Source organism: Oncorhynchus gorbuscha, linkage group LG25 (genome assembly GCF_021184085.1).
Source record: "Oncorhynchus gorbuscha isolate QuinsamMale2020 ecotype Even-year linkage group LG25, OgorEven_v1.0, whole genome shotgun sequence".
NCBI lineage: Eukaryota > Metazoa > Chordata > Actinopteri > Salmoniformes > Salmonidae > Oncorhynchus > Oncorhynchus gorbuscha.
The window spans coordinates 24,130,723-24,156,307 of record NC_060197.1 but is presented as its reverse complement, the minus strand read 5'-3'; the positions used below and the strand labels follow the sequence as shown (position 1 = coordinate 24,156,307).

At 43.8% G+C, this 25,585-nt stretch overlaps 2 protein-coding genes across 12 annotated transcripts in view; one reads left to right on the top strand and one right to left on the bottom strand.

The window, feature by feature from the left end:
* Window positions 1-15,177, top strand: fam113 (family with sequence similarity 113). 4 transcript variants are annotated; one of them, XM_046327830.1, is made up of 13 exons: window positions 1-647; window positions 1,058-1,139; window positions 1,492-1,571; window positions 2,088-2,168; window positions 2,321-2,472; window positions 11,539-11,689; window positions 11,914-12,160; window positions 12,496-12,561; window positions 13,074-13,127; window positions 13,421-13,498; window positions 13,722-13,861; window positions 14,174-14,360; window positions 14,621-15,177. In XM_046327830.1, the coding sequence occupies exons 1-13, from the start codon at window positions 645-647 to the stop codon at window positions 14,758-14,760; spliced, it is 1,461 nt and encodes a 486-aa protein (XP_046183786.1). In that variant the 5' UTR covers window positions 1-644; the 3' UTR covers window positions 14,761-15,177. The 4 variants fall into 4 exon arrangements, with proteins under 4 accessions (XP_046183786.1, XP_046183784.1, XP_046183787.1 ...); XM_046327828.1 differs by having other exon boundaries at window positions 13,029-13,127; XM_046327829.1 differs by lacking the exon at window positions 1-647 and adding an exon at window positions 661-888 and having other exon boundaries at window positions 13,029-13,127.
* Window positions 15,178-15,256: 79 nt separating this feature from the next.
* The window catches only part of LOC124013526 (dynactin subunit 1-like), a 45,042-nt gene continuing 34,713 nt past the window's right edge, over window positions 15,257-25,585 (bottom strand). For all 8 annotated transcript variants that reach the window (XM_046327821.1, XM_046327826.1, XM_046327819.1 and 5 more), the window contains 19 exons: window positions 25,383-25,487; window positions 24,899-25,090; window positions 24,552-24,668; window positions 24,199-24,351; window positions 23,900-24,066; window positions 22,468-22,636; window positions 22,083-22,151; window positions 21,794-21,915; window positions 21,623-21,713; window positions 21,291-21,452; window positions 20,489-20,620; window positions 20,181-20,306; window positions 19,883-20,025; window positions 19,353-19,519; window positions 17,315-17,445; window positions 16,814-17,012; window positions 16,639-16,712; window positions 16,431-16,520; window positions 15,257-16,335 (listed from right to left, as the gene is read on the bottom strand). In XM_046327821.1, coding sequence (XP_046183777.1) covers window positions 16,198-16,335; window positions 16,431-16,520; window positions 16,639-16,712; window positions 16,814-17,012; window positions 17,315-17,445; window positions 19,353-19,519; window positions 19,883-20,025; window positions 20,181-20,306; window positions 20,489-20,620; window positions 21,291-21,452; window positions 21,623-21,713; window positions 21,794-21,915; window positions 22,083-22,151; window positions 22,468-22,636; window positions 23,900-24,066; window positions 24,199-24,351; window positions 24,552-24,668; window positions 24,899-25,090; window positions 25,383-25,487 — 2,547 coding nt within the window. In that variant the 3' untranslated portion in view covers window positions 15,257-16,197. The remainder of the gene's footprint in view (window positions 16,336-16,430; window positions 16,521-16,638; window positions 16,713-16,813; window positions 17,013-17,314; window positions 17,446-19,352; window positions 19,520-19,882; window positions 20,026-20,180; window positions 20,307-20,488; window positions 20,621-21,290; window positions 21,453-21,622; window positions 21,714-21,793; window positions 21,916-22,082; window positions 22,152-22,467; window positions 22,637-23,899; window positions 24,067-24,198; window positions 24,352-24,551; window positions 24,669-24,898; window positions 25,091-25,382; window positions 25,488-25,585) is intronic.

Here is a 25,585-nt window from a genome sequence, read left to right as displayed (position 1 = left end):
TCATTACGACTTGACGCCCGCTCGGCCAAGTTCAAATTCACAAATCAAATTTCACGGCGTGAATGGTTTGCAGATAGATGGAAGTCATCGGACCCAAAGATTAGCCACATTTCGATGCAAAATTATTACAGTATTTTATCAAACCATAGAGAACGTATTGTCTAACGTGCGTCTAATGCTAATTGAAAATACATTTATGTTGATTGCTTTCTCGCAATGCAGGTGGAATTGGACTTCTCATTCCCCGTCTTGCTAGCTGGCTACTACTGTCTAGCAATACAGGTGCAAATTGGTATTGCAATTAATTCGCGTGCGAATGACTAGTCATATGTTCAATAAAATCAGACGAGGATTGTTGTGGCGAAAGAATCACGTACAAAAACGGCATATTTAACCAAACCGCTCTGGAAAATCAAGTGAACAGCAAACTGCATTATTTTTTTCGCTCCAAAAACTCAACGGGGTTTGCTAACGTTACTAGCTAATTGTAGCTAGTAGTAGCAGCTAACTAATAATTGGACCATTTGGACAATAACTCGATTATTCAGATCAGGGGCGTCCTGGTTAAGAGGTTTGACTTCAACCACCTGCCTACATTTATTAATGTTAATAGCTCAATCAAGATAATTAAAGTTCAACCAATCATGGTAAGTATGGTGACCTGGTTGATAGCTCTGGTCCATGTGCGTTAGTGTCCGTGAGGAACGAGCACGAACGCCTTGAACCAGAGCTAACCTGAGACATTATCAAGGATTTAACATCCTTGTTAATAACCGTCTGACATAGTTGCAATGAGTTACCAGATAGCCTTTTGGCCTGCTTAGCAATGTGTGTTCGCTTTATGTGGAATCTGCAACAATTGGACCCCATGCATTGGTGACTATTGAAGTGAGTAGGCTACTTCCCAGCAATGTCTATGAACACACCACTAACTATATAATTGCTACTCTGTCCTCTGAACCTCTGTTATCCAATCCAGTGCTCACACAATATTAAATCAACGTCTGATAGGCACTCCTATAAATATTGGGAACCTAATCTGTACTTTAATGAACAGAGGGAGAACATGAAGGCTGTGAGCCAGCGGCAAGCCAGCCAGCTCTTACACAACAAATTTGTTGTTGTCCTGGGGGACTCAAGTAAGTGAACCACTGACATGCATTGGTTTGTACAGTCTTGCATATCTCCAGGCCCAAGAAGCCCTAGCCCAGGGGTATCAAATCTTACCCAACGAAGTCTGGATACGGCAGGTTTTTTTTGTTCAACCTGTTAATGAATTGCACCCACCTAGTGTCCCAGGCCTAAATCATTGCCTGATTAGAGGGAAACAAATAAACACTAACAAACAAAGCAGTAGAACTGGCTTCCGGGGTCCAGATTTGAGTGCTTGCCTGTGGTGATCAAATTGAATGTGCAGTGCACCCTTTGGATGACAAATTGCCAACTGAACTTAAGTTGTCAGTCAATGTCCATAATTTGTGTTCTCCACAGTTCAGCGCTCAGTGTATAAGGACATTGTGCTTCTGCTGCAAAAGGACAAATATCTCAGCTTGGCTCAGCTCAAGAGTAAGGTAAACCTTGACTCTCAGATTTGGTAGGTGAAAGGGAGATATCCCATGCAACATTTCTAGAAATAAATTTGATCTATAGATTAAGTCTGGGTGATATATTGTCTTTTAAGGTATAACGGTATGGATCCTTACAATAAAGTGCTAAATAAATGAAAACTTCACTGTCAGTTTTGTCATAGTTTGGTTGAGTATAAAAACATTTGATTGGAGAAAGCACAATAAAACTATTTAGAATGCATTAGTTGCCATCCTAGGGTCATGCATGACTCATAAAATAGAAAACTTGTATTATTCAGAAACCTAAAATACTATCAAAATGCCATACTGTAAAAAATAAGAAAAACATTGATATTATATTTTGACCATATTGTCCAACCCAATCTCTCTATTTTAATATTTTTGCAGCTTGTCTTTCAATGTGTCCTAAAAAAAACAGATCCATGATTGATTTAATAATACCAGGACTAAAGTGGCTTCTAGCTTCTTCCCCCTCACAATCTACCCCCTCATCACCAGGGAGAGATGAGCTTCGAGCAGGACATCCTGGTGGAGGGCGGACGGCTGGGTCAAATGACCAACGGGACGGAATACCGTGAGGTGCGTCACTAGGATGAGAAGACGGTGATTCTTTAGGAAGTATACCTGCACTGGGAATGAATGGTCCTATTTGACACAATTATAACTCTTGGCTTCCACGTGCACTCCCTGATCTCTTATGACATCGGTCTTCTCCTTTATCTCGTCCTAAGGTGCGTCAGTTCCGCTCAGACCACCACCTGGTGCGGTTCTACTTCCTGACGAGAATCTACTCGCGCTACATGCAGAGCATCCTGAGGGACTTTGAAGACGGTCTCAAACCAGACGTCGTCATCGTTAACTCCTGTCTCTGGGATGTCTCCAGGTGACCAGTCTGTTAAGGATGTCTGCAGGTTTTACACACACTTTTTTTTTTTGTCAAGCATTCATGATACCTACTAGGTCTGTTTTATAGTGTTGACATTGTTAATCTTCTCAATCTGAAAAGTCCAAGAAGAAAAGGGGGCAATCAACTAAAAGGCAAGACGAGGACAGTCTGCTTATGGATAATTCCTGTTTTCCTTTCACGTCTTCAAATCCGAAATAAGTTTAAGTTGTCATATTGCTGAAAACAAAAAAGCACTCATTGTACAAGTAGATAATGATGAGCGAAGATAAAGAATGGGTTCCATTTCTCATTACTGGTGATGCGGGTCTGGTCCTGTATCATTGGTCAAACGCATATCCTTTCCAAACCAAGCCTTCAAAATAAGAGTTTGGTGTGTTGTGCGACAAATCTTTGTTTTAGTTGCAGATGCCAATGCTGAATAAACCAATAAGCCATTAGAGACTGAATGGTTTTATTGGTTCTGTCGGGATGTGTAATGGACTCTAGTTTTCTTATTATGGTAAAGTGTTTTCTAAAAATGTTTTTTTTTTTTTGCTGTGGCGGTTGACTTTGCATTGCCTCCTTGAGGGCTGGCTGCTCCAGTCATAGCTTTAGGCTATTTCATTCAGAAGATATTCAGACCCTTGAATTTTTCCACATTTTGTGACGTTACAGCCTTCTTTTAAAATTGATTTAATAGTTTTTTCCCCACCTGAATCTACCCCATAATGACAAAACCTTTAAAAAAATAATAATAATAATAATATCACATTTACATAAGTATTCAGACCCTTTACTTAGTACTTTGTTGAAGCACCTTTGGCAGCTGTAGAATGTTTAGGATCTGGGGACCCCATGCCAATTCTTTTCAGTCTCCTGAGGAGGAAAAGGTGTTGTTGTGCCCTCTTAACGACTGTCTTTGTATGTTTGGACCATGTATGGACACCAAGGAACTTAACTCTCGACCCGCTCCACTACAGCCCTGTCGATGTGAATGGGAACGTGTTCAGCTCACCTTTTCCTGTAGTCCATGATTAACTCCTTTGTCTTGCTCACATTGAGGGAGAGGTTGTTGTCCTGGCACCACACTGCCAGGTCTCTGACCTCCCTATAGGCTATCTCATCGGTGATCAGGCATACCACTGTTGTCATCAACAAACTTAACGGTGTTGGAGTCGTGTTTGGCCACGCAGTCGTGGGTTAACAGGAAGTACAGGAGGGGACTAAGTACAAATTGGATTGGGTCTGGGTATCCGGGAGGATGTTGTTGTGAGTCATGCCCAGCCTTTCAAAGCACTTTATGGCTACCGACGTGAGTGCTATGGGGTGGTAATCATTTAGGCAGGTTACCTTTTGCTTCCTTGGGTACAGGGACAATGGTGGTCTGCTTGAAACGTAGGAATTATAGACTCGGTCGGGGAGAGGTTGTAAATGTCAGGGAAGACACTTGCCAGTTGGTCTGTGCATGCTTCGAGTACATGTCCTGGTAATCTGTCTGGCCCAGCGGCTTTGTGAATGTTGACCTGTTAAAGGTCTTGCTCACATTGGCTACCGAGAGCGTTATCACACAGTCGTCCAGAACAGCTGGTGCTCTCATATGCATGCTTCAGTGTTGCTTACCTCGAAGCCAGCGTAAAAGGCATTCAGCTCGTCTGGTAGGCTCGCGTCACTGAGGGTCTCCCTTTGTAGCCCATAATAGTTTTCAAGCCCTGCAACATCCGAGGAGCATCAGTCGGTGTAGTAGGATTCAATCTTAATCCTTTATTGACGCTTTGCTTGTTCGTCGGAGGGCAAAGTGGGATTGCTTACAAGCGTCCGGATTTGTGTCCCGCTCCTTGAAAGCGGCAGCTCTAGTCTTTAGCTCTGTTAGGTTCTATTTATCAGAGTAAGAACTTGACGGACACCTTGAAAGCTTAAACTAGTGATGCACCGATATGACATTTTTTTTGTCCGATACCGAAATCCAATATTTTCCTTGCCCAAAAAAACAGTACTGATAACCGATATTTAAAATGTTGGCCTTTTAAGCATTCTAGTACAGTTAACTATTTAACAGGCACACGGACGCAGTGGTCTAAGGCAGTGCATCTCGGTGCAAGAGGCGTAACTACAGTCCCTGGTTCGAATCCAGGCTGTATCACATTCGGCCGTGATTGGGAGTCCCATAGGGCGACGCACAATTGGCCCAGCGTCGTCCGGGCCATCATTGTAAAACTGTCTTAGTTAAATGAAGGTTATACCCACATACACCACACTGACCAAAAGTTATTTTGTTGGCATTTACTTTTTGTCCCCATTACCAGTAAAACCGATTTCTTTCACTTACTTGCTGTGCTGTTTTGTTCAGTCATTTCATTCTCAACCAGGATTTCTATTGAACGGCGTTTGTTTTTGTGTGTACCACTACTATTTGACATGTTAAGTAACACTATTTTTACCAATCAGGACCTGAATACAACATAATATGACATCACATAATGTAATACGTTAGTTCATTTGTTACGTAGTAATTACACATTGATTACACTTTCCCTCGTATTTCATATGTCACAACGATGCATCGATACTTATGCTATGAAGCTGATAAAGTTGTCTCCGGCACCTGCGTGGCTGGTCTTTAAAATAGAAATGCTAGCTAGCTAATGGATGCAAACAATGTTCTTCCCCCAAAATATAGCAAGCTAGCTAACTATATAGCTAGGTGTCATCTAAAATAACCCTAATCTATAAGACAGTTATTTGATTAATGGTGGTCGGACCCATCTATGTGAAGCTAGCCACAATAAGGATTAGCCACAATAGTGGACTTTGCGGTTAGCCTTCAAAATCAAAGTTTGGCATAATTCTATTTGTATTAATTTGCATCAATGACACTTATTTTGAAGGCAAACATCAAATTGCACTTTTGTGTCTAATCCTTATTATGGCTAGCTTCACAACACAACACAAGCTCTCTAGACTGATGAAGCTAGCTGGCTGCTTATAACGTTAGCTTTGGGCAACAGGGTTAAGTAGCTGGCTAGCTATTTATTTTCATGAACTGAAGATAAATTTCGATAGACTAACAACAAGTGGCAACCTAGCTAATACTTACTCACAAGGATTCCTAAATCATTGCTAAGAATAATGAAAATGACTGCAGTTTCAATTGGTCATTGTTTTCAGGCTGGTTGTATTGGTGCTTGCTAGGTACCAAGCTAAAGCTCGCTATCCCAGATGTTGCGGTATCGTAAACACATCATTCGTGGTCTGTGTTTGCTTGTTTGCAGACTTTTTTGTACAGCTTTGACAGTGCTACTGTATCTTTTTTGACACTCAAAGACCCAAACGGCATTCCATAGTATGTATGTATGTTGTGAAGCTAATAGCAGTGACGCTATTACTGTGTAACTCTGGTAGGGCAACATCTGAAAAATAGCGCACTTGGTAGTGTGTACCGGTGCTTGACCAGTCGGAAAAAGCCAACATCCACGACAGAGAACGGTTGATTGTCAAGGGCTTTAACCACTTGCTCCTACCCGACACACAGGCGTCCCATCTGGAAATGCAAATGCGGTACGCTAAATGCTAATAGCACTCGTTAAAACTCAAACGTTCATTAAAATGCACATGCCGGGTACTGAATTAAAGCTACACTCGTTGTGAATCCAGGCAACCAGTCAGATTTTAAAAATGCTTTTCGGCGAAAGCATGAGAAGCTATTATCTGATAGCACGTAACACCCCAAAAGACCCGCAGGGGACGTAAACAAAATAATTAGCATAGTCGGCGCTACACAAAACGCACAAATAAAATATAAAACATTCATTACCTTTGACCATCTTCTTTGTTGGCACTCCTAGATGTCCCATAAACATCACTATTGGGTCTTTTTTTTCGATTAAATCGGTCCATATTATAGCCTGGATCCATATATAGCCTAGATATCGATCTATGAAGACTGTGATCAAGGAACAGAATAGCGTTTTATAACATAACGTCATTTAAATAAAAAAAAGTCGATAAACTTTCACAAAACACTTCGAAATACTTTTGTAATGCAACTTTAGGTATTAGTAAACGTTAATAAGGGATCAAATTGATCACGAGGCGATGTATATTCTATAGCTGTACGTCTGGAAATAATGTCTGGGTAAATCTCAACCAAAATATCTGGTTGGAGACCGGAAGAAAGGCGCTACCTTGTGCCCGTTTGACCAAGAAACAAATCGTAGGCAAATGACAAGACTGTTGACATCGTGTGGAAGCTGTAGGTATTGCAACCTCGGCCCCATTTAATGTGGTTCACATTCAACAATGGATTCTAGTGTCGCATGGATATATTTGCGCATTTTCAGTGATCAGATTTTCCTGCGCTTTTCGATGAAACTCACGTTCTGTTATAGTCACAGCCGTGATTTAACCAGTTTTATAAACGTCTGAGTGTTTTCTATCCACACATACTAATCATATGCATATACTATATTCCTGGCGTGAGTAGCAGGGAGCTAAAATGTTGCGCGATTTTTAACAGAATGTTCGAAAAAGTAGGGGGTAGGAGTAACAGGTTAATGGATTTCACCTTTGAGTTGTCTCGCTGAAATTCTCTTACTCTTTCAAATGACTGCTCGACTTGTTGACTGCTCTTTTCACACAGCAGTCATTGTGTGTGCTAGGTTAGGAATGCTGTGTTGCCACGTAAATTTTTCTCTATCGCTAAACATTGCATATTTATTGCTTGGCAGGAAACTAAGTGATACGGGCAATAAATGGTTCCCTTAACGTGACCTGACCTTGACCCCTTATCCAAGGCTCTCTCCCCTTATCAGTACTTCCACATGTGACCATTTTCCCTGCACTCAGCCCATTCCAAGCTTAATTGCTCCCACCATAACCCTTCCTCCTACAGATAACCACTAACTCCAGATAACCATTAAGACCCTCGGCTATGGCACCCCTCATGTCTCTATTATAACTAATGATTAATAATGGTTAAAGCTCAGAAATCCAAACCCATCAGCTCGATGCAGATGTTACCTGTAATCCATGGGTTCTGGTTGGGATATGTACGTACGATCACTGTGGGGATGACGTCGTCAATGCAGTTATTGATGAAGCCGGTGACTGAGGTGGTATTTATAACAGTTAAAACGGCCAAGAAGTAGCCAATTCCAATGGAGGCCTATTCATGTTCTAGAGTACAGACACAATTAAAACATTGACAGATTAAATTGTTTCTGTAGGGCCTATAAGCAAACAATAAATAAATGGGCACATTTGAAAACGGGCATAGAGCCACTTGGACCATGAGATCAAATCTTTCCCCAAAATGCTTTTCTGGCCATCCCTTCCCATTTTCAACTCTCATTTGCACCTTTTTTCTTAACTGAATTACACATGTTAATGCCACTGAATAGTGGCTACAAAGCACAATAAGGCCGACATCAAACGCCATAACGGCTACTCAGCGAAAGCAAACGCAGGACAAAAGTGGAAATAAAAGGCATAAATCAAAGGATTGGTTACACTAATCACGGGAGCGAAGAAACTGGACTGAACAAATGGAGAAATCAGGAAGTAGGCCTAGACTACAAAGGAAAACTCCACGTTTTTAAAGGGAGCTGAGGCCACGACTGGCCTTATTCAGCACAGCTTAACAGACAGCGCATCTCCTGCATCTCCACTCTTTGTCACTGGTACGCCTATAGCGGAGCTCTGTGGTGCTGAAATGGACAACTCTGTTCAGTTGACAACAGATAATGTATATCCCCTTTTGGGGAATTTTTGACTGGTTATATGCATTGTCCTTTTTTGCCTCAGTGGATTAACGTGAACTTTTTCTGACCAGAAAGTTGACGCAATTGGGGAAGGTATTTGGTCCACTAACCGAAATGGAATAGAATGCTTAAAACCTTGGTATTATATCTATGGCTTAAAACACACAACCACCTTTAAGGTCACTTGTAGCCTAAGCTTGCCAAATCATGGTCCTTTGCTGTCACAACAAATGCTCAACTCTTATTTTGAAAGCTAGGTTGGACAGGATATGCATATGGTAAATGAGATGGGACTACAGATATAGCCCCACCCACATAACAAGTGATGCGAAAAATAACCAATTCCTTATTTCCTCATTATTTTGAAAAATAGTGCTTTTACATTTTTGGCAGTTTTTAGGCTAGTTCCAACTAAAAGCAACTTGTTTTTTTGATGTTATGGATTTTATTTACCTTTTATTTAACTAGGCAAGTCAGTTAAGAACAAATTCTTATTTTCAATGACGGCCTAGGAACAGTGGGTTAACTGCCTGTTCAGGGGTAGAACGACATATTTGTACCTTGTCAGCTCGGGGATTTGAACTTGCAACCTTCCAGTTACTAGCCCAACGCTCTAACCACTAGGCTACCCTGCCGCCCCAAAAGACGTGAAAATGTGAACAAATTTTGAATTATGTGGAAAAGCATTTAGCATCTGACAATTTTGGGCATAAAAATGGCCTAATATGTTTTTCTTGTTTGGACCGATGACATAAGCACAGTTTCACCGTTACTACATTTAGTTTAATTATTGGAGTGGCTCGCAACGTGAGTGAAGTGGATACGTGGATACCTTTTCATTTCGCCTGTAAGAACAAGTTCTCCCGTCTGACTAGTCTTCGCTGTCACTGCCATAGAGGAATAACGGAGCACAGTGACAGTCATGCTTGCACCTTAACATCACTGAAAACCACAAGTTTCTAGCCCAAACCCCATTATACCGCGAATTGGCGCATATGTTATATAATTTTATAAACCATGTCGCGGACTGTTTTTTTAATTACTCTTGGTCTGTGAGGTTTTTGGTTTGATAACACACGACCATGTTTAGTCATGTTGCCTGGCTTGCTAGCTAACATGGTACCCCTTGGTGATGCACACATTTGGATGGCAAAAGAAAAAGGGATAGTTGGCCTACGCATAGTAGTGCCTCAAAAGTAGGAAGCGTATGTCTAATCAATGTAATTCTAAGCTAAATCTGAATCCAAAATCCATATTTTTCTGATGTTCCTTATTTTGTTTGGTGCCTAACTTTAGGGAGCAGTGTGTGTGTGAGAGAGAAAATGGATATGTGTGTGAGAGAGGGAGAGTGTGTAGGCTGTGTGTAAAGTTGTCTGAAGAGTAGGCTATAGATGTGGGGTCCCCCGCCTTCCTTAATGAAAAGGCAGATCATTATGCGTTTATGACTTACTTACATTCCTCCTGCCCACATGTAGGCCTTTGGATATGTGCAAATCAGCTGTTTTCTGCAATAGCCTTTTCTATTATACAGTAAAAAGTTGTTTCCCCTATATTAATTTAGCAGCGGCATACCACTGCTGCAAAATAAACTCAGCAAAAAAAGAAGCAACCCTTTTTCAGGACCCTGATCTTTCAAAAATAATTCGTAAAAATCTAAATAACTTCACTGTAAAGGGTTTAAACACTGTTTCCCATGCTTCAATGAACCATAAACAATTCATGAACATGCACCTGTGGAACGGTCGTCAAGACACTAACAGCTTACAGACGGTAGGCAATTAAGGTCACAGTTATGAGAACTTAGGACACTAAAGAGGCCTTTCTATTGACTCTTAAAAACACCAGAAGAAAGATACCCAGGGTCCCTGCTCATCTGCGTGAACGTTCCTTAGGCATGCTGCAAGGAGGCATGAGGACTGCAGATGTGGCCAGGGCAATAAATTGCCATGTCCATACTGTGAGACGCCTTAGATAGCTCTACAGGGAGACAGAATGGACAGCTAATCGTCCTGGCAGTGACAGATCACGTGTAACACCTGCACAGGATCGGTACATCTGAACATCACACCTGTGGGACAGGTACAGGATGGCAACAAAAACTGACAGAGTTACATCAGGAACGCACAATCGCTCCATCAGTGCTCAGACTGTCCGCATTAGGCTGAACTGAGGGCTTGTAGGCCTGTTGTAAGGCAGGTCCTCACCAGACTTCACCGGCAACAACGTCGCCTATGGGCACAAACCCACCGTCGCTGGACCAGACAGGACTGGCAAAAAGGGCTCATCGCTGACGAGCCGCAGTTTTGTCTCACCAGGGGTGATGGTTGGATTCGCGTTTTTCCGGAATGAGCGTTACACCGAGGCCTGTACTCTGGAGCGAGATCGATTTGTAGGTGGAGGGTCCGTCATGGTCTGGGGTGGTGTGTCGGAGCATCATCGGACTGAGCTTGTTGTCATTGCAGGCAATGTCAACACTGTGTGTTACAGGGAAGACATCCTCCCTCATGTGGTAGCCTTCCTGCAGGCTCATCCTGACATGACCCTCCAGCATGACAATGCCACCAGCCATACTGCTCGTTCCGTGCGTGATTTCCTGCAAGAGAGGAATGTCAGTGTTCTGCCATGGCCAGCTGAGAGCCCGGATCTCAATCCCATTGAGCACGTCTGGGACCTTTTGGATTGGAGGGTGAGGGATAGGGCCATTCCCCACAGAAATGTCAGAACCTGCAGGTGCCTTGATGGAAGAGTGGGGTAACATCTCACAGTAGGAAATGGCAAATCTGGTGCAGTCCACGAGGAGGAGATGCACTTTGTATATCTTTATTTATTTTTATGAGTCACTCTGATGGCATAACATGGCAAAATGTATAGAATTGCAGGAAATTAGCTTTAAAACAGCAACATTTTCTCTGCGGCCAAGAAGGCCTATATATAAATGTAAATGTAGAAACCGCTCTATTGTCCACAGCCACTACTACGCCCCGCCACTCCCCCATGCAAACTTTGCTGCTGATGAAAAATATCCTAGGGGAATACTGAACTGTGAAGTTAAATTCAATTTGTTGTATTGTGTAGAGGTGTAACTATCAGAGACAGGTTTTTGTGCAGAATGTATCCAACACGGAAACATGTGTTCTGGGGGGGACAGGGCTAACCCCTTGGGTATCCCGATACTACTCTGTATTGCGACAACTTCATCCTGAAAATACACATTTTCTTACATTATACAACTTTTTTGTGTGCACATTTAAACAACATTTAACTTTTTTAGGGCCCTCACCAGTTTGTCCCTGGTCTTGTCACCCAGGTATAACCCTAAATGGCACGATGAGTACCAGGAGAACCTTCATAAGCTCTTTGACAAGATGAACTCCATCCTGCCTCCTGAATGTCTGGTCATATGGAACATGACCATGCCCCTGGGGAAGAGGATCGTAGGGGGCTTCTTCGTTCCTGAGGTAGATGGATGACGAGGCCGGGTTGTGTTCAATAAGCGCGGATTTGGAACCATCTTGATTTACTACCCAAACTTGAATGCTTATTTTTGGCTTTCCGCTTTAAGAATGTTTGCTCCTATTTAATGTGACCCAGTAATTTCTCAATTATAGTAAATGATGTACAGTGCACAACAATGATGGCTAAAGAACTATTATAGCTTCCCCTTTTAATTTCTCTCAACCAGATAGAGCACAGGGGCCAAACGCTGTGCTACGACGTGATCCAGGCCAACTTCTACAGCAGCAAAATGGCCGACGCCTACGGCCTTGACGTCCTGGACCTTCACTTCCAGTTCCGCTTCTCGCTTGAGCACCGCATGAAGGATGGGGTCCACTGGAACTCTCTGGCCCACCGACGCATCACCACCTTACTACTGCAACATGCTGCAGAGGCCTGGGGAGTGGTGCTGCACTGTCCTGCCACTACGATCGGTTAGTACACACACACATACACACTGGAACTCTCTAGCTCACTGATACTTCACATCCTTACTGCTACTGCACAGGTCTGGGGGTTTGTGCTGCACTGTCCTGCCACTACGATTGGTTAGTACACACACATACACACTGGAACTCTCTAGCTCACTGATACTTCACATCCTTACTGCTACTGCACAGGTCTGGGGGTTTGTGCTACACTGTCCTCTCACCACCGTTAGTTAGTAGAACACCACACACACAGAGTATAAGAAATATACATACACACATCGCCTGTCTGTTTTTGAATTTGACTGTCAGTTGAAAGACTGGTATTCTTCTCCCTGTAGAGCACATTGATCATTCAGAGCAGCAGCAGCTTAAAGCCTACACAAAAACCATGACCAAGAACACAGGTAAGTGGTGGCTTCCTCCTCACTGTATTGGTCAGTACAGTTTTACCATGCCAGGTTATCGTGACGTTGAGGTTCTAAGAATATTTTGAAGATAAATACACAACACAGAGGATGAGAAGAGTAGAAACTAGAGTACTAATGGGGAATTGTAAATAGGAGTTGGGTTTCAGTTCAACACCTGTTTAGAATCTGTTGAATGTCACTTGAACTCATAGCTACGTGTGCTACGGTCTGTACATTGAGTCTGGAGCAGGATACTTATTTGGCCATTGGCCCAGTTGTACTGCAAAGACTTCTGATTGGTCAACCCCAGGCTAGGGTGGGGGGGATTATAAATGGCATCCTGTTCCTTTTGTTCTATGGACAAAAACTGAGGACAGGGGAGACTGAACATCTACCTCCCAGCATAACATCTGATTTGTCCTTCTCAAATAAACCAATTTTTCTCCCCCTGATTTGCTTTGGAGTTGGTGTTATTCCCTCATTGCTACACACCTGGCACTACCCAACAGAGCCTCATTTCAGGAGACCAGACCCCAGGATGATGAACCCAGGTCACTGCAGTGGTAAAGTGATTGACTTGACTGCCTGGTTCACTTGACTACTGTGGAGTTTAACCTGCATCTTCACCTAATGTCACTTTAAAAAGGCTGCTGTCATTCACACCCACTTGACTTGCCTCCTTCACACGTGTCCCTCTGTGCACAGCACCTGAGTAACCAATTCATTCACAAGTCCCACAACTGCATAATGATTCATGACCACAGTTTATGGGAGGGTTTGGATCCTAAGGAATCTTTCGGTGAGTGGAGACAAATGTATGTATAATGTGTACTGACCCTGCGATGTAATTCACCAGTTGCCTGGGCAACGGAGAGGTTTGGACACTATGACGGATACGAGCCTCAGGCAAACTATTTCACTCCCAATTCAGCAGGTATGAATCAGATATTTGTATAATGACAACTTCCTAATACAGCTCTTGTGAAACCTTTCTGGGAAGAACAATTCTGTATTCTTTAATTCAACTGCAACATCAGTCTCTCCTCGTGTCCTGTATCTCTAAAAGGTGGCAGCCTGCATTTGACTCTGTCCTTCAGATCTATGGAAGGATAGCTTACGTACATTAAACTGAACAACATTTCTCTTTTCTTTTTTAGCTCTAGGGTGGCATCCTGCTGAGGACTCGGGCCTTGAGCCCTACAGACCAGCTTCGGATGAACCCTACAGACCAGCTTCGGCTGAACCCTACAGGCCTCTGGAAGGGAAATACAATGACTGCGGAGAACAGTTCCACGAGGTAAGGGGCAAACACCATTGAGGGTTTTAAAGGGACACTTCACCACTATTTCCCATTTTCTCATGTAGATACTGGTATGTTGCTTGAAATTATGACCCCTTTAAAAGTGGTGAGGTTGAAATTGCACTTAACTAAAACCGTTTTAGCTTGGCCTTTAATCTGTGATTTGATTGCCTTTTTACTTTTAATTTCTTCCATTTTATTTTTATTGAAGTGTTGCGATTCTAAATGCACTTTTAAATTGTCAAGTCACAATTTAACAATGTCCAACACATTTAAAAATTAATAGACAATTTGACTTGATTCTATGAGGACGCATTCCCCAAGTCCGGCGCTGGCTACTTCGGCTTCGAGGAGAACCAAGCCAACAGACCGGTCAACAGACGGCCGACTGCCCCAGTGCATCACAGACACACGGCGGTCTACAGACATCCCCCAGTCAACAGACACTCACTGAACAACAGATGCAGTGAAAATAACAGGATGGTCCGGAACAGGAGTAAGTTGAAACGCGTGCACACAGTAGTTTAAACATGGGACCTCTGACACTGGCCGTAGTAGGCAAGACAGATTTTGGACACAGCCATGAAGTGTAATTCTTTGTACCTATCCCTCTAGATTCCATTGTGAAGTCTCTCCTCCCTTGCTTGATGCAAAATGAATTTACAAGTAGAGCCTCTGCTCTGTAGCCAAGAATTGTATCAATCCTGGGGTGATTGGGCTATGACTGTTTAGCACTCTACCTGTTCTCTCTTCCAGCTGGACACTCCAGGCCGGTGCAGCATAATGAGGGCTACCACCCCAGACCCTACGTCCCTCGCCGTCCTGAGAACAAGTATGTGATGAGGAAGAAACAACCCAGGAAGCACTACGCCCCATACACATGCCAGAGATACTGACTGGAAAGCTGTTATACAGGCCATGTAGCTCTTTGCTGTGGACTGTGCAAACTAGGACAGAGCTTTTCCTGGTTGGGTTAGGGGGTAAAAACTCCTGGCCCTAAGGAGGGAGTGGCACATTGGGTCAGGAGTTTTTCCTGGACCATGTATATAGTGTTCAAAGTCATGGTACTTGCTCGTGTATGGGCAGTGCTTAAAGTTATTTCATAATTATGTCATTTGCTTGTGCCTCACAACTACATTCCTAGAGGGCTGTGTTGTCTTCTGCTCAAGAAAGTTTTTTTTTTTTTTACTATTGAGGCTGAAAGGCTGTAACATTCTGTCAGTCTATATCTTAGTATGTTCTTGCCCTGGTGGAGGTTGGTTGTATGTTTAGGCATACTGGAAATTTTTTACAATAAACTTACACTGATTTAATGTTTAGTTCTCATTGAGTCTCCTTGTGTTTTAGTCCAGGTCTAGGCATGGAAGGAATTTCATGTTACCAAGTAATCAATTTTGTTAGGTAAGAACTTTATTGGTCTGTTTTTGGATACAGGACAGATGGATAGTCACTCAGTCCACAATGAACACTGGAGAGTAGGTATATATGGTTGAAATGTTATACAGTATAATGGCTTTTGAGATTAGGATGTGGCTAGTGCTGAAAGTTAGACTATTCAGCATTTACAATTCATGTCTTTTCCACCCAGACATACATCTACCATAATGACACTGGTACATATGATAGACCATAGTTGAATGACTAACACCAACACTATCAGTGAAACCTGGTTGCTGTAGGCATGTCACACCCTACATTTCTCAAATTAGCATCCCATCTCAACATAAGTTAAAGGTGTCTGAATTGGAACTTCATTGTCATAGGGTGCCTTGACACCCTGATTTAGAATAAATTAGTCTAACTCAAACGGGAATCACACATTTAACGTGGCTAAATGGCATTTATTTCAGTGGTGAATTTGCTTGGTCCCGACTGCTGGTTTACACCGGTGTAGATTTAAATAATCACCACGGTACAAAAAAAAAGTGCAATGCATGAATAATTGTGCCATCTGCAGTTAACCAATTTCTGCTCCATCATTTTGCTTGGTGTGCATACATTTTGTTTGTTTCTCCATACTTTTAAATCAATTCTAGAGATGCAACATTTACGAGTCAAGTCGTTTTGAAAAGACTTCTGACAATCATGTAGAACGTGTTGGTAAAGAATAGTAATTACTCCATGTATTATAACTAGACGAGAACACGTGTGTGTCTCTTTGGCATAGATCGGTAATACCTTTTGACCAGGTGGTGTAGTGTAACCGTGTCCTGAGAGAATCTGATGAACAATAGGAAATGGACTGGAACGGATTTTTTTTTTTTTTGCATCTGCTGTGATCTGATTGGAGGAGCTTGCTATCACTTGTGGACGCAGGCCAATGGGATGGCATCTTAGGTCATGAGGAGGCGGTGCACTTGCTGCAGGTGCTGCTGTGATAGGACAAGACGGTGCACCTGCTCCTGGCCCTTGGCACATGGGATGGCCACGCGCCCTATGAACACCGTACCCCCCTGCTTCTCCTCCTTGGCCTGAGAGGACAAGAGAGAAGAACAGGTCAAAGGACAACAAATAAAGTCTTATACCTAAACCAGGTATTTGAGTGCCTACAATGTGTATGTGTTACCTTGACGAAGGAGGAAATGGGGAAGGTGGCAAAGTCAGAGGAGACCTTCGCCCCAGGCTGCTGAGAAACCACATGCTCGGACACTTCACCCTGATAGAGAGAGATGTGTCCATTTCCATGATAGACACAGAGATAGGTGGACAAAATCTGTCTGGTGTAGAGAAATACTGTGATTATTACTAGGGTTGATCATATAAATTCAGGTCACCTTCAGTTTGTCCAGAGCGTCACTCAGAGACTGCAGTCGAGCTGTCTGGTCCAGGAGCTGAGCACTCGCACTCACTGTAGGGGAGAAAGAGACGGTACACGTGAGATTTTATTATCTTAGCGCAAATACACACGTACTGAAAAACCACGACGCTACACACCCACATCCCACCCACCTGGAGTCTTCCCGGTGATGTCGACCACCTTAACGGCGGCACTCATCTTGAGCAGGGTCCCCAGGAGCTGGTCTGTCTTCCTGTAGAGAGCCCCGTGGAGAGGCCCCTCAGCAGGGGGAGAGGTGGAGGCCTCTCTCAGAGGAAGCTTGGGGACGTGGAGGGGAGGGAGGGAGGCTAACTGGGCTCTCATCTTCTCTGCCTGGAGGAGAGCGATATACAGAGTTATCAATAGAGACAGAGACACAGTCATCAACACAGAGCCAACTCCAGTCAAACATACATGCATACATTAAAATGGACAACTAGTGAATATATGTTCCATGGTAAATAGACTTCAGTGAACGACATCAAGAGAAGCATACAACACAGACTTCTGTATTTTTGCAGATCATTGTTCTCGTTACTGGTAACAAGAGAAAGAATGAATCCATATTTTGATTAGGACAATAGAGCTGGCACTAAAAGTGACACACACAAGTCAGTTCCCTGCAGTGTTCTGACCTTCAGTCTGTTGTTCTCGTTCTTCAGGTGTTTGATGCCCAGTCTCTGGGTCTCCACCTGCTGACGGAGGAGAGGGGAGTCCACCACCTGCATCGGCCCAGACAGGCCCCCTGCTCCTGGGGCAACACCCGCTGGAGAGGAGGAAGGGAGGGGGTGGAGGAATAGGGAGGGGTAAGACATTTGTAAATTAAAACAGTCGGAACATATTTAGCAGATTATAAACCCTAATCACATGGCTTTAGGATTGGATGATATTATGATAGTATCATCTATCGAGGATGATTGACAGCCATCGATGGTGATGTGACAGACGATACCACGCCTATTTCAGCTTGACTGTGGCCGCACAGTAAAAAGCAGTCAGGCAAAGCCAGCAGAGAGTTTCATGGGTGACATTGAGCAAATGGCCTTACTTTTAAAAACGTCAATGAATATTCGTATTGTTACTGGATGTAACACGGGTATTTTCAGATTTCGACATTTACAAAATGTTGTGAAAAGTACAGTAAATGTAAAATGCACATAAAATCAACAGTAAATGTAAAATGCACATAAAATCAACAGTCTTGGATCAGGTCGAACAACTATTGCGTCCTCACCTTGGGTCGGATCATTTCCTCATCATCTCCAAAGTGTTCCCTGTCAATTGCTACCATGGTCATGCATATGCTTTTTATAGTTCTTCTATTAGGAACATTTAACATCACCTTCAGCATTCAAATGTTTGTAAAATAGCTTGCGTAAAATTACGCTTTATTAGTTGAGCGACAACCAATGTAATATCGTAGGTTATTTTTTATCAAATGTGCTGTTGAAAATGGTGTTTTACCGGAATAAGAGTAGCATAAGCTACCGCCAGAGATAACTCATCTGGCTCACATGCTGATCGGGGGCACTTACATTCAATTTCATTTTATTGCGGAGGGTGAACCTGAACAATTAGTTTTGGTAGTTTTGCTTGAAACAAAAATCTGTATATTTTAGATATACATGGTAAAGTTGATCATTTCACAACAAGGACAGCAATCATCAAGTCTTGTCCAAACGTAAACTGTCTAAATCATTCGATTATGAGACAGAGTACATCCAAACTTGTGCTTTATATTCATTGGCTAGGTTATACCAAATGTTTTAATTCAATCTTGCTCTAACACTTTTTTATAAAATTACAAATTAATTAGTGGGTGATGTTGATTTCAGATCAAAAGTGTGGGGGGCGGGGTGGTTGGACGAAAATGGCTAACATTTAACAGGCTGACTCATCTGCGTTGCCAAGAGCTAAAATAAAAGTCAGTATGATATTTTAACCTGTGTGTCGTGATAGCGTTTGGTGTGGGGGGGGCAAAATAAATGTATGCACGATGGCGCACGCGCGCAGCCGGTTTGGGTTCCGTGTGGGGTGGTAGGTTTCCCTTATGGCTTAGCTCAGGTGCCTACATACACACACATATCACCTCAGACAGATCCAGCTCATGATCTCCATCAGCAGAAGATTTTAATTTAGAACGGAAAGCTTGTGTGTGTGTGTATATGCAACAAATGTTAGTGCATCGATCCCTTCCTCTAATCAAACCAATCGTATCGCTCATGTAACGTTTCTGAGCCAATGTATCGAGATACGCATCGAATTGTCTTGAAAAGGGAAAGATGCATATCCCCCCAGACAGGCCTACACACCTCTTTCGTGCCACAGCTCCACCAGAATGGAACAGGGCAGGCTACTGGAAAATATTTAGCTTCAATAATTTGCTTTGTCAATGTCATGGTAACCCTGTCCCTCCCGTAGCACGCGAGCTCGCTGTCTTTAAAAAAAAAAATTACATTCGTATTTGACATTTTTGTGATGGCCACTAGGAGGCGAAAATATTGTCTATCAGGCGATTTTCTATGTACAAACTCACGACTAAAGTTGATTTCGTCCAAACCCCACATGGCTTTTTACATGTCAATCTTCTGAAAAAGCTTCATCAGAATGTGAGTGATGGTATAATGTGAGGTATAAAGGCGTGTGAGGTATCAAAAGACTCATGAGACTCACCTCCGGCGGTTCCTGACACGATGGATGCGATGCCAGAAGCAGGCGGGGCCCTGAGGCCCTCAATGGTCACCTTTGACTGGTTGGAGAGACGCTGCTTCAGCTCTGCTTTCTCTGCCTCCAGCTGGTCGATGTCTGCCTGCAGGGCGTCCATGGTTTCCTCAAACTCCCTGGGTTGGGGAGGGAGAGTGAGAGTGAGAGAAAAAAAAACGTAGGTTTTACACAAATACTTGATCAATGTAATACATTCACTATGTGAATTAAAATAATGTCCTCTCCTGGCTCTACAGCAGGCAACGATGCAAAAACACTTATATTAGGTGAAAATATGCCATCTCTCCACCAAACAGACTATCTACCATCTTCACCCCTACTCCTCTCTTACGTCTCCCATATGTTGATCTGAAAGGCACTGGGATATGAGAAAGTTAAATTCTTTGCACACAACTATACACAGACAGAAGTGTCCTGATTCTATAACATCCTCCTTCCTTGCTTAATAGTCCCACAGCCACCGTGTTCCCCAGTCCTACTTCTCTTTCTTCTTGAGCAGGGCGAGGGTCTCATCCAGTTTGGTCTGGATCTTCTCCACACGTTCGTCTGCATCTTTAGTGGACGTATCCAGCTTCTTCTCTAGCAGGCTGAGACGGACGTGGGCCTCACTCAACTCCTCTCCCTGGGTTAGAGAGACAGGGAGAGTGTGCGGGTGTTAATATGAGAGATGGTGAGTGCATGCGAGGGAAAAATGTGTGTGTATAAGAAAAAGTGCAAGGATGAGAATAACCGTGTGTATCTTTGTGTGTGCGCGAGAAAGGAGAGACATGTCCGTACTTTGATCTTCAGGGACTTCTTGAGCTCCTTGATGACAGTGTCTCTGTCCTCCAGTTTGACTCCCAGACCCTCTGCGTCAGTGATCTCTGCCCTGAGGGCCACTGCACGAGCCTCTACCGGGGGAGTCTATGCAGGGAGGGGGGAGACAGGAAGGGGATGAACTGTGAATGTCAATTAAACGAGGGGCAAACGTGCAACAGACGTAGTGTTCTTAGTTTTGAAAAGGCTAGAAAATGTGAAGAAATTCAGTCTCCAGCCATACCTCCCGCCTAGTGTCATACTCCCCCCTGTCCTAGTCCCGTACATACCTTTCCCTGTGGTCGCTCGGCGTCATACTCTCCCTCCTGCATGGCGGTAGCCATCTTGTTCATGGTGGAGATGACAGAGCTGCAGGACTGACGCAGACACTCATGGGGATTCAGGCCATGGGACCCATACACCTGGAGAGGAGGGAGAGACAGTCAGAGTGTTTGAAGGGGTTTGAGCAAGACAGAATCACTATTCTTGATCACAAAGTAGTTCTTTGGGATGTAAGGTGATATTTTCTGTTTATTATTATTATTGTAATTTCACCCCATTTCTCTCCAATTTCGTGATACACAATTGGTAGCTACGCTCTTGTCTCATCGCTGCAACTCGCCAACCAGCACGGGAAAGGCGAAGGTCCACCAAATCATGACCCGCCGAGCCACGCTGCTTCTTCACACACTGTTCCCTTAACCAGGAAGCCAGCCGCACCAATGTGCCAGAGGAAACACCTTTCGACTGACGACTGAAGTCAGGCTGCAGGAGCCCGGACCTCCACAAGGAGTCGCTAGAGCGCAATGAGACAAGGAAAGTCCCCCGGCCAAACTATCTCCTAATCTGGACGGTGCTGGGCCAATTGTGCGCCGCCCTATGGGGCTCCAGGTCACGGATCAAACCCCAGACTGTAGTGGCACCTCAGATCTGCAATGCATTGCCTTAGACCGCTGCGCCACTCAGGAGTCCCTCAAGGGGATTTTTAATATTAGATCAATGATTCTGTGCAATCCAACTGCAATGTAGTCAATCGCAAACATGCAATGATCAGTCTATACTCAATCTATATTCAGTATATGGTCACAGTACCTGTTCAACAGCCTTGAAGGCCACGTCCTCCAGTTTGAGGGTGTTGAGCCCCTCCTGTTCTCCTAGAGGGGCGACCATCTGCGCCCCCGCCGCAGCTACCTCCTGTAGCACGGCAACCACCCGAGTCAGCTGACGCCTGCAGTCTGTTAGAGTCTCTGACACCTGCCATTGGTCCACAGAACTGTCAGTCAAATTCTCATGCAGTAGTCCCGGTTCCACAAATGCAAAGTTGAGTTGCATTACTGTACTTTATGAGCTACTGTAAATACTTGGCCCAGGGCTAAAGCTTCCCAACCTAAACATAAGACCTAAGCATAGCACTCGGCACATACCGGTGCGCCAAAGGCCAGAGCGGCGGGCACCCCTGGCACGTCGGTCCCTGGCATCCTGCGTCTGATCTTCTTGCAGAACTGTTTGATGTCGCTGCAGGGGGTAAATAACAAAAGTATAAATTGAGATAATATGTCATTTCTATGTAGATCAATTTAAGTATTGTATTCGACCTGCAGGATGTGTCTAGGTCCTTCAGCAGGATGTTCAGGTCAGCCCCCTCTTGCCCCGGCTGCAGGAAGGCCCTGAGACGCACCACCTCTGCACCCATACAGTCCAATGCACTCTGGATGAACTGGAGGTCAGAGTTCAGAGGTCAAATTCGGTTCAGTGTTATAACTGATTTTATGTAAGATATGTTTGTAATAGGCTACAAGGGTATTTTCTTTTTATAAATATAGTCTTTCTAGCAATTGTATAATAAAATGTAATTGCGCATTTGTTGATGAAGGATGGTTGTACCTTGATGTGATCAGCCAGCTGCACGGTGCAATCTTCAGTCTGATCAGCCAGGTGGATGCTGTACAGTTGCTGCAAAATAAAAACACATTAGTCAATGAGTGGCTTACAAGGCCTTACTCATAGCATTGATTAACTTGATAGTATGTCAGTGCTGGGGTGTGCGAGTTGAGAGAATGAGCACAATTGAGTGGACAGAGCGTGTGGAGTGTTCTGTCAAGAGTGGCCCAATAATGGTATGGTGAAGCAATAGTACGTCTTGGTCCTAGCGCTTTCTCGAGTGTACAGCATGTGCGGTCAATTGTGTGTTATATATTGAGTGTCATCAAGAGTTTATGTGCGAAGTGTGTGTTCTCTGTTGCGAGTGTTCAGGGTGTGTATTGCGTACCTGGTAGTACTTGATGGCCTTGGTGAGAGGCTCCACGTGTACAGTCTCATCCAGCTGGTCTTTGTGCAGCAGGTCTATAAAGAAGTCTAGAGAACGCTCATGGACACTCATCTCTGAGTAGAGAGTCCCCATCCGCTTATACACCTCCACACTGCAGCAGTTCAGAGATCTGAGGGAGAGGGGAGAGAAAAGGAAATGTATGAACTTCCTGATTTGGCCTCGTTTTCAGTAAGAAATTAAGTGGCCATGACTGGAGCCAAACAAGGGATGTCTTGGGGGGGGGGGGGGGGTTTAATGTGGGTCTCTCGTGTGTGTTCGCACGTGGCAAGCGTTTGTCCATTCACTCTGCCAAAACAGTACAAAGTTAGTCATTCACCAATTTAGATAACTTACCAGGTCTTGAAGTCACCTAGGCTAGCTAGTGCTAGTCAACTTTTCTCACCAATTAGTTTCAGCTGGCTGGTGTGCAACCGTGGTAAAGGTGGTTTGGCATTGGATAGCCCATCTCTGTGGCTAGTTATGGATCGTAAATAAATGAACAATGTAAATGTTACACATCTTAGTTCTCATTAAATGCTATTAATATTTGTATATACGCATTTCTACAATGCATAGTTGGTTTGAGGTTTTTAAGTTATTGAAATTTGGAGCTATCGACCTTTTAATATATTGTCCAATATTGTGTAATTTACTGATGGTCCCCAACTAACCCCATGGGGATATCGAATGTCAAACCAAATTGACCGTGGACATTAAGATCGGGCCATGTGCAGCTGCACTCCAAATTGATACTTACTTGGGTGCTGCCAGCTGTGTGCAGGATTGAAATAAACCCAACCCAAGAAAAACTGTTACGTTACCCTTCATTCCGTGACATGCCCTTTTTTCCTATCATGCAACTCTGTTTTGGACGAGGCCGACTTCATGACCAAAACGATCCTATTTACACGTTGTAGTCCATTTTACACTAGAATAAATGTTTCTGACTCAGATGCTACAGAGGCCAGTTGCTTTTTTTAGGGGCATTCGCTCTTTCAAGAACATGCCACTCCTTGATTTCCCCTTGCTCGATTATCATTAGATGTACACTATTGGAAAACAAGTGTGATCAGGCAGGCGAGAGAGACAAAGCAACCACTTCAATATGCTGTTACTATTTTAGAAGTATAAGTGGGATTATAAACTGGGTGGTTCGAGCCCTGAATGCTGATTGGCTGACAGCCGTGGTATATCAGACAGTATTCCACAGGTATGACAAATAAATATTTGTACTGCTCTAATTACATTGGTAACCTGTTGATAATAGCAATAAGGCACCTCTGGGGGTTGTGGTATATGACCAATATACCACAGCTAAGGGCTGTATCCAGGCATTCCGTTTTGCCCTTAGCCGTGGTATATTGACCATATTGCTTAATTCGATCCTCCTTACTGTTCATATTTGTGCAGCGTGGCCTGTAGCAGGGTTAGAGAATACACCAGTCCAGAGGCAAAGCTGAGTTGTTCTCCAGGTGGTCCTCTCATCTTCATCCCAGTCCTCTCCACTGGGTTACCATTCAGATCAAACTTCTCTTGGGCCTGCTTGCTGATCAACTCAGCCTACAGAGAGGGAGGAACACACACATTAGGCACACTCACACACAGTAAGAACCTTAAATACTCACACACATTCCTCGTCAAATTCTGAGCTTGTAATACTAATCAACTGGAACACACAGACGCACACAATACCTTGCAAATGAGTCTTGGTATGAGCAAGAGCACCAGAATACAGTCGTGGTCTCCTCCATGACGCAGGAAGGAGTCGGGCATGAAGGAGGTGAGGAGAGACACCTGTCGGTTGGCCTGGCCCACCTCCATCTTTCTCAGCTCCATCTCGATGGCCTGGGGAGACACACGTGAATAGGATAAACATGTTATGTGTTGTTGCAATGGTAGAATCTCACACACCCTGCGATAATAGGCCTTTAAACTACTACATTCACTGATAAATATCTGATGTAAAAAAAAAAAAAACAGTGATCTGGTGGTCCCTGTAAAGGAACCACTGCACTAAAATGTATGTGTGTGGCACACTTTCTTACCTTGGCGTAGGCCTTGGTCTCAGCAAACTTGATCTTGAAGTCAAACAGCTCAGCAGGAGGCTGTTGGACCTGCTCTGCATTGGCATTCTGAGCAATGGTCAGCTCCCTGTTGGTATCCTACACACACAATTCATATACAAATAACCAGAATAAACCAGTCAGCTAACAAGACCTTTGCCATTTTGCCTAAAGGCTGATGTATTCAGGATGTCAGTAAAACCCTGACTGAGGCAAAGAAGTTCACAGAATCGTTTTTTTTTACTATTAACAACAATAGTGTTAAGTGTCCTTCTCCCGATTGCATGTTGTATGACACTACACCGAAACAATGAATTCAAACTCTATACCTGTAGGCTGGTGGTGAGCTCGCGATACTTGTTGATGGTCTGCTGATAGTCAGCCACCGTCTCCTGAGCGGCCTCCACCCTCTTCTGGGCCTCTCGCACCCTGGCCCCGTTCAAGTCCAGCTGCTCCCTCAGCTCCATCTCCGTCTCCCTGCTGTTCTCCTGCAGCTCGTCATTCATCTCGTTGATCGCTTCCTGGAATGGGTCAGAGGTGGAAGAGGTGTCTTATGTGGTGGTGTGGGGAGTATTGAGTGGACAGGGTTCAAACACAAAGGGGTGTATCTCGGTCTCTAAAACAGTGTCCTTACTAATATAGTGTGTGCACATCAGGGGCATAGCGTTGACAGAGTTGGCTATTCAAAACATACCAACAGAGTTGGTATGGGTGTGTGAACTCAAATCACTGACTACTCAAACCATACAAAGTAACAGGGTTGACATTGATATTAAGGTAACAGGGTTGACAGGAGTATTGATTTGAACTCACCAGGTCTGTGACAGTCTCTCTGAGCTCTCGGACTTTCTCCTCCAGGTCCAGATTCCTCTCAGTCAGAGTCTCCACCATCTCCTCTGCCCCGAGAGCAGCATCAACCTAGGACACAAATACGTATGATGCAAAGCTCTTAAAAGTAACCTAGGCATATACAAAAATAAATTATACACATACAGATGAGAGTAATCCGAAGTGAC

Excerpts from the sequence above, each read along its gene's own strand:
- fam113 (XM_046327828.1), top strand. Across the intron at positions 2,473-11,538 it reads TGTCTCTGGGATGTCTCCAG|GTATAACCCTAAATGGCACG; the intron begins GTGACCAGTCTG and ends CTTGTCACCCAG. Across the intron at positions 12,562-13,028 it reads AACCATGACCAAGAACACAG|TTGGTGTTATTCCCTCATTG; the intron begins GTAAGTGGTGGC and ends TTTGCTTTGGAG.